The sequence below is a fragment of the Etheostoma cragini genome, chromosome 7, assembly GCF_013103735.1.
Source record: "Etheostoma cragini isolate CJK2018 chromosome 7, CSU_Ecrag_1.0, whole genome shotgun sequence".
In the NCBI taxonomy this organism is placed as follows: domain Eukaryota; kingdom Metazoa; phylum Chordata; class Actinopteri; order Perciformes; family Percidae; genus Etheostoma; species Etheostoma cragini.
In genome coordinates this window covers 9942951-9951195 of record NC_048413.1, presented here as the reverse complement: position 1 = coordinate 9951195, position 8245 = coordinate 9942951, and the positions used below count along the sequence as shown (strand labels likewise).

At 41.4% G+C, this 8245-nt stretch overlaps 1 protein-coding gene across 1 annotated transcript in view; it reads right to left on the bottom strand.

Annotated features, from left to right (window-relative positions):
* spo11 (SPO11 initiator of meiotic double stranded breaks) overlaps positions 1-2270 on the bottom strand; it is an 8387-nt gene extending 6117 nt beyond the window's left edge. Inside the window, exons 1-2 of the mRNA XM_034877742.1 lie at positions 2091-2270; positions 573-686 (exon numbers count right to left, since the gene is read on the bottom strand). Coding sequence (XP_034733633.1) covers positions 573-686; positions 2091-2209 — 233 coding nt within the window. The 5' untranslated portion in view covers positions 2210-2270. The remainder of the gene's footprint in view (positions 1-572; positions 687-2090) is intronic.
* Positions 2271-8245: the final 5975 nt, after the last annotated feature.

The window sequence follows — 8245 nt, the reverse complement described above, 5'->3', positions numbered from 1 at the left end:
CCCCCCCGTCCTGATTCCTCTGTAAAACCTTTGGCGCTCAATCTGTGGGTTTCTCACATTTAAATGGACCCGGCTAGAACGGCAAGGCTTGATCCAAACAACACCAGACAGTCTGCTTTGTTGTGAGCATAAAGTATTCGCAGCCTAGTCGTATTAAAGCCCTTTGTGTGTGTTTGTGTAGGCCTGTGCTTTTTAAAATCCTTATTATTCTTTCATCTTTTAAGCAGCAGGAAGTTATTTCAACTTCAATTAATCTCTCTGAACCCAAATTGAAAGTATTGGGGTTTTTTTTCTACTACCTGGTTGCCCCCTCCAGTCTGCTTACAGCATACCTTATACAAATTCAGACAGAGTTGAAGTCTATATTAAACAGTAATCTGATCATCTTGTGTGGCCTTAACTCCCACAAAAAGTTTTGTAGATAAATGTTTTTTTCTTTTTCTCTACACAACATGACTGCTTGTGTTTATCTGTTAAAGGTCAAACAGCTTATACGGATCCCAAAGTCAGTGTGTGAAATGACTGCAGTGTTCAGGGTAGGTTACTACTACAGCGTTTTTAAATATATTTACCTGATGTTGGCCCAGCTGGATCTGTTGGGCAGTGCCAGAACAGGGGCCTCATCTTTGGAAAGACTTGTCACTATTCCTAGGATTACATTTTCAATGCGGCTCAAAATTTCCCTGCTGGAAAAAAAAAAGATACAGTTCTTTGAATAGGAGGCTGGCAAAAAAAAACTAGCACAGGGTTCTGTATTTCTTCAGAATACTTCAGGTATTGCTCTCTCTCTCTCTCTAATATGTATTAGATATATAATCAAGGTACTTCCAATTTTGCTGTAAAGCAGTGCTGTTCACTTATTAGCAATATTGCTCATAAATGGTCTAATATTAGAGATGGTATGATGACAGCTACTGTACTACTGTACTGTTTGCAAAATCTTCGACAGGCAACACATTTATATTGACTCAACAAAAGTACAATTGTTTTGGTCTTGGCTCTACGAATAATTGTGGAGTAAAGTGTCAAGATTTGTTGCTGATCACATCTACCGGTAGCTTGAATTCACTTAGGCAAAAAAGCTATCGTTCGGATTTACTGAATATGATGCTCTCAGTTTTTCCTGAATGATTAAATTATTATTTGGACCAAACTGTATGAATCACAAATCCAAAATAATAGGAGATATAAGCTAAACTTTTGTGAGGTGGTTATCTAGCTACGTGAAACACATCTTTAAAGATGCAACATATACTATTAACTTGCATCATCCTAGTCCTCCTGGCATATACACAAGTCTTATACATAGTTCTCTTATACATTTACATATACACAAGTCACAAGACTTCCCTAACTCTCGGAAATTCCTCATTCTCACTCCTGACAGGTTCAAAATTATACGGCTGCTGGCCTTTCCACCTCTTCCTCATCCAAGTCAGTCGCCATAGTTCTAGTACCAGGCTGAGGCTACTCTCCCCAATGTAAGGTCATCACCGAAAACGTGAATATGACAAAAAACTGTCATTTAACACTATTTGGACACATTTTTAGATGTACATATCTTGATTTCTTTTTGTACCCAATAATCAACAGTGGGTGTTAACCTAAGCCTTTAAGGTTAGGCTAGCCGATTGGTCAGGGGATAGGACCTGTACAAATTAGGGTTCCAATAAAGTTAGTGTTGGGAAAAAGTAATTATGTGTCATGGTTGTCAACCAACTCTACACAGTTTGTTAGACACAAACAGACCCATAATGATATAGCTATCAATATCAACCCAATGTGACAATGGCATTAACATGCTACTATTATGTCTGCAGGATATTCAGATAATTAGCTAACTACCTATTAGCAATGTAGTAATATAATCCCAGCGCAGAGTAAAATAAATTGCCCTTTGACAAAAGAATGAGTGATTAAACCTCGCTATATTATAATTAAGCAAGTGAAATACCATTTGTCATTTTGCTGCTGGAAAACGCAATAGCACCTTGATGGCACCTGCTGGTAACAAGGATGACAGCTTAGCTAAGTTAGCTAGCTAGCTAACTCCATTTAACATCACGTTAGCTGGCAGACCGGGAACTTACTAGGTAATTTCTTCCTCAACCCGCTGGCAGCCTGGCATGACTTCGACATTGTTTAGCAGTTCAGCACGGAGCTTGTCAATTTCTGTAAACAGCTCTGCTTCACAGGATCCCATCATCATTACTTAAGACTGTAATCTATTGAAATAAGTGATGTACACAATGTTCCTGCGTAAGGAGTTTTTGGAAACCTCGCGCGAGTGGCGCAGTTGAATGATTGGCTGAATTTTACCATAGACAGTTAATTTTCGAGCCCGAAGAACTCATCTTGCTAAATTGTTGGGCCACGGATCTGTGTTTTAGTCGCAGAGACAGAAAAACTCGGAATAGACTGAACAACAGAATTAATCCACTTTCACAATATTTACATGGTAAGACAATGTTCACAACAAGACATATGTAACCTTTTCAGTGTTCCTGAATGGCTTTCAGGTGGAAAATTTAAATATGTCTACAGACTAGCCCCAGTTTGTTCCTCTTATGCTCTCACATGCCTAGGTGAGGTGGTGAAAGAAGCTAAATACAAGCATTTAAATAGTACTTTACTTGCAGTTTGGAGCTATCTACATGTTATACTACTTAATACTATTCTATTAGACTATATTTCAGAGCTAAAGACTTGTTGGCAGGTGCATGCAAGACTTTTACTTATAACAAACTAGGCTATGTGTACATTATGGAATTACTACTATAACTTTTAGTAAGAGATTAAGAGCTAGAGTGGGTTCAAGCTAATCTCCAAACATTTACAACAGACCACACTGTAACCAGGTAGCTGAATTACTGTTCAGTGTACTGTTTATACCAGTAACATATGTTTTTAGTTGTATTTTTACAAACAAAACATTCTAAAATAGCGTTAGTTCAAATCTGCCATGTGTCTGGTTTCAAGGTTTAGTCAATGGCACCACCCTATCTAAGTTTTTGCACCTGTTATTTCCTCAGAGCTCTTACTGCACTTGTGTTGATCCTCATAAAGCAATAAGTAATTGAATTTACTTTTACCTGGCAGAATATGTATACAGGTCTTTATTTTCCATAGTAGCCTATGCTGCATATTATTACCACACCCACACACACACACACACACACACACACACACACACACACACACACACACACACATACACATTTCCTGCCTAACATGATGAATTGTTAATAATAATAATAAATTGAATTTGTATAGCGCTTTTCCCAAGCTCAAAGTCGCTTTACAGAGTAGAAACAGTGTATATAAAAAAATAAAAAAAATAAATAAAAAAAACTAAGGATAGGCAGAACAGAAAAGATGGGTCTTCAGACAGGACTGAAAAATGGTGAGGGACTCAGAGATGCAGATCTCATGGGGGAGGGAGTTCCAGAGCCTGGGAGCTGCCCTGGAAAAGGCTCTGTCCCCGCCATTTAATAACAGAGTTAACTAGAGAAGGGTAGGCCTAGTTGAGATATTATGATGTGTTAAGGGGCCATGAAATGCACAAACAGGGCTTATATATTCCACATGTGACCAAAGCCAGTCAATAACTATCTGGCAGTTTATAAAATATGACGCATTGTGGTAGATTATACTACACAACAGAATATGAAATATCATACTGTGTAGGCATAGACAGTATATAGCAGCCTGTATAAATCATTCAGCATTTATGATATGCTGTAACATCTAAATTAAACCAGTTCTCTTGTGATTTTCATCTTGACTTAAGTGCTAAACCTTTTCCTCTGTATTAGTTTAATTAGTACTGATGTCCTTACAGGCACATAGCAAATACCTGCCAGCAGCTACCAGTCTTTCGCTTCAAGCTAAAGGTCAGTACACATTTGCAAGCTTTGTCCATTAATATAAACCATGAATGTGTGTGGGCCAGTTATCACCTCATTGGTGTGAGGTTGAAGGCCTACTGTATGTTGGTGGTGTTAAGAAAAATCCCCGTTAGTCCCTCTGTGGCGCTCAGTAACAAGACCTTTTATATGAGCTTGCTGCTACTTGTCCAAAGGTGTGTCTGTATGTATGTGTGTGTTTCTCTCTGTGTGTGGTGGTGGTTGGGGGTTATTGACTAGAGTCCCAAAGAAAACAAATATATATTGTGTCTGTCAGCTTTTTGATTTTTAGATCAATTTTCATGACAGTTGTGTGTAAGAATAATACTGGCCAATGTGTTTTAGGTTCTTTGTGAGATGCTATAAATGCTGCTGATTTTGTAGTAGTTAAGTTCACGGTTTCAGACCGTTATTGAATAATTACATAAGTTGTAAGCTCTGAACATTAAAATGACATAACATGAATATGAAGCCATGAGGAAATCCCACATATTGCTTCATCAACAACCTGTTTCAGTCTGTTTGTTGCATCTTGTTGCCATCATGTCACTCTATTGTTAAAACAGAGGCATGTGCTTAGATTCTAAAACTCTTAGGTCATTCAGAGTCCCCACCTTCATGAGTTGCTGGCAGGCATGCTGTGTGTGTTTGCGAAGGCACTGCGGTCTTTCTTTCACAGTGTGAAGGCCTGGTCAGAGTGTGTGGGAGCCAGGATCTAAAGAGAAGAGGTCCGTGGCCCTGACCTGACCCTGAATATTTCCTAATGTGCAGCTTTACCAAAGGTCCCCCTTTTCTTTGAGTGGCTTTGACAAGCTGCTTCCGTAGTAATGGCTCTTAATTTCTGAGTAATTGCTATCTCTAAGTGATGAGGGACAACCCCTCACCCAAGCTGAAAAAAATCTTCAGGTTGTGGGGGTCCTTTTTCTTGTGTTCCAGAAAGGCTGAAACCCCTGCTGTTCCTTTGGACTGGGAGAGATTTGTGTTGAGTGTGAGGCCCTAACCTGAGGAGACAGAGTGCAACGAGTCATGTGCTTGTCTCGGGATGAGTGTTTGTACTGGGCAGGAGGGGGGAACACGGGGGAAGTAGGGGGCTGCAGGGTCAGAGGAAAGAGAGTGGGGGCACTCGCTGCAGGTGAGGGGGATTAGCTGCAGCTAGAGGCCCAACGAAACTAAATACAGATCTGTCAACCTAATCCTCACAAATAGAAAACAGAGCTGCCCTCCCTTCACAATCCACATAGTTTCTCATCAGTCCTCTGTTTCTCATCAGCTTTTGGCCCGGGCTAGTCTGGCTGTGCTGCCTTCTCTCTAATGGCTCCTCAGACCAGCATCCCCTAAAGAGGAGCTGACTGATCACCTAGGGTCCTCTCTGATTGACAGACCAACACAGCCTTACAGAGTGATGAGAGCAAGAGTCAAAGGGGCAAGGCCTCTTTCTGCAGAGACAACAATCTAAATGGGACCTCTGCCTTGAGCTACATGGAACTGGATAGACCTTTATCAGGCCCTCACACCTCAGTAATGGATGCTGATAAGTATGTGGCTGGGTGAAGAGACCAGCTCAGTGTCAAGCTGGCACTCTGTGCCGATGACACAAGTGACAGAGTGCCTGAGTGATAATATCCTGCAATGGATAAGCTATACTAAGCCAGGTATTTTGGATAGCTTAGCTAAAGCGGTATCTCTGACTGTCGGTGACACCAATATAACTGATGGATCTGTCTGGGCTGCTGAGAGCTATTATTCAGATCCAAACTGCTCTGGTGTTCCATAGTGCCATATCCGGCTGCCGACAGATACAGGAGTGACAGGGCACACCGGATACAGGCGAAAGTAGGTACTGAGTGATGGCAAAGAGGATTGCAAGGTGCCAAATTTCTAATAAGATAATCATGATTTTTTTCTTTTAAAAATCTCTGCAATTAACAAGTAATGCCAAACTAATAATGCCGGAAATCAAGATTGGGATATTGTTTGGGTTACAATTGCCAGTATTGAACATGAACAAATAGTCTAATACCAAGTAATTTATCTGACAGAACTTGAGTTTAACTAATTGAAACGTAGGTGATGTGTAACTTGAATAAATGCAAAATCCAATAGATTTCATAAAAGGAGAGCACTTGAATCCAATATTTCAACACTAGATTCACATCGTGCAAAACGCTATCACACGCAAAACCTATATGGGATTAACAATGTGAACTATTCTTAAGCGGTTTCATATACCCACCCCCTCTCTTTCTTCTGCCTGTCTCACAGCTGTGTTTCATATGTTCATGAGGCCCCTGGAAGTGTGAGACACCAGAAGGGGAACATTTGCAATAGCTCAGCTCCACCTGGTTTGGCTGTTTTAACAGGCCGCTGGTTTGTGCAGTGCACACAGTGGGGTTACGCCAAAAACGTAGACAAGGGTGGACAGGACAGGCAGACAAGGAGGGTGGAGAGGAAAAAATGTACCTCCACCCTCTCCTGTCCTTGCACCCCGACCCCACACTGCTTTATTTGAGGGTCAGTTTACACTGAAAACAGTTTTACTGTATCGTCTGTGGATCTGCTTGGTCAGACCCCCCTCCACCGAACCTCATCCGCCTCCCCGCATACACGGGCCTTCAAAGGACTGCTGCCTGCTGTTCTCTGAGGCAACACATGAAATAAATATTAATCTGACCTCTGACCGTATGCTTTGAGCTCCTAAATAGAGATAAGCGGGCAGATGGAAAAAGCACTAACTTTTACCATACCGTAGATAAAAAGGCTCCAAAAGAGGGAGCGATATTATGTGGAGATGAAATGTGTTCTTGTGAGGGTTTGAAAGAGTTCCTGGGCTGTTTCACTGCACTGCTGTGTGGTCTTCTTTGGAGCTAAGTATCATGCTCCAACCTGTTGGAGTGGGGAGGTGTGTATTTGTGCGGATTGTCTTAGATCATAGAGTGTATGCGTGTCACTCAAAATGCCCTGGCCCAATTGCTGAATTTGAGTTAAATGAAATGTAAGATTGAAAACTACCTAAATAGAGAACAGGAAGAAGAAACCAACCATAAATATAACATGTAAAAGTCTTGTGAGCTCACCTTTGTAAGCCCTAATAGTATATAGCTATATGTCATGGTTGTACGGCTGTCCAGCTCACCACTGTTCTGTCCTCTGGTGATTTACTTAGCTATACTAGCCCTACTGGCAGAAGTGCATACAATCTCTTCAATGGCCAGGCGGACGTTATAAGCATATGTTTTATTTCACTACTTTATTGTCTTAAATGTAATTGTACAGGCATTGGCCATGTATCTCTGGATCTCTACATGTGTACGTGGTTGTGTGTATCTTATACACAATATTGAGTTTTGCATTAAATACTTGAGAGAAATCTTTTCAGCGTTTTTATTTATTTATTTTTTTATGTGTCGTCCACTGAAGGTTCAAACACTATTTGTCCTGCTTTAGTTCTCCTTGTCCAAGGCCCCTCAGTGCAGCTCACCCAGCCTGGCCTCAGCCTGTGCCCAACACTGTTTGCTGTGACTGTCATCAGGCACATGGAGGCCCAAACAAAGGGGGGTCTGTTCCTATTATCCTGCCCAGGATTGTCAGCCCCTCTTTGGGCACAAAATAAGCCAAGGGCTGGGGGTTGTTGGAGGAGCACCAGGGGTTTTGACCTTGCCAACCTTACAGCAAGGTTGAGAGAGCATGAGAATGAGTGTAAGACAATGAGAGTGAGGGAAGGAGCGGAAGATGTGTAGTTATAACTGAAACCAAGACCCTTTCAAGTCCCCTGTCGGAAACTGCTATAATGTAAACACCTGCGGCCATTAGCTGATTCTATCTGAGGCACCGGATAGAAATGTTTATGTGTTACAGGCTACTACTGAAAGGCCATTTAAAAGCAAATAGAGGATTACATATACAGAATGAGTAGTGGCGGGCTATGGAAGCTTTCAGACTTTAAGCCATGTTGAATTGTCATTGGAAAAAGAGAAGTGGAACACCTTTGAAGACAAGAACAAGCACATTAAATGGGCAGGAAGGTGAGCTAAGTGTAGAAGACCCCAAGACACGCTCTGCCTCCTTTCCTCTCTTCCTCTGTTTGCAATAGCTTAAGCCGTCTGGCAGCCACTCTTGCTGTGCTATTGAAGTCTAATTTTATTGTCATAAAAATCACCTGGCAAGCTGTAGCCCTAAAACATCTCATCTACAGAGCCTTTAAAATTCCACTCTCTGTGTAGTGAAAAGGTTTTAGGAGGTCTGTCTAGATAAAGCGTTCATTCCATTGGGCATCTAAAAATGCCTCCGCCTGTGTCACTAAGAGCAGAGCGCACAAGAGGGGCAGCAGCGTTCCATTAAAG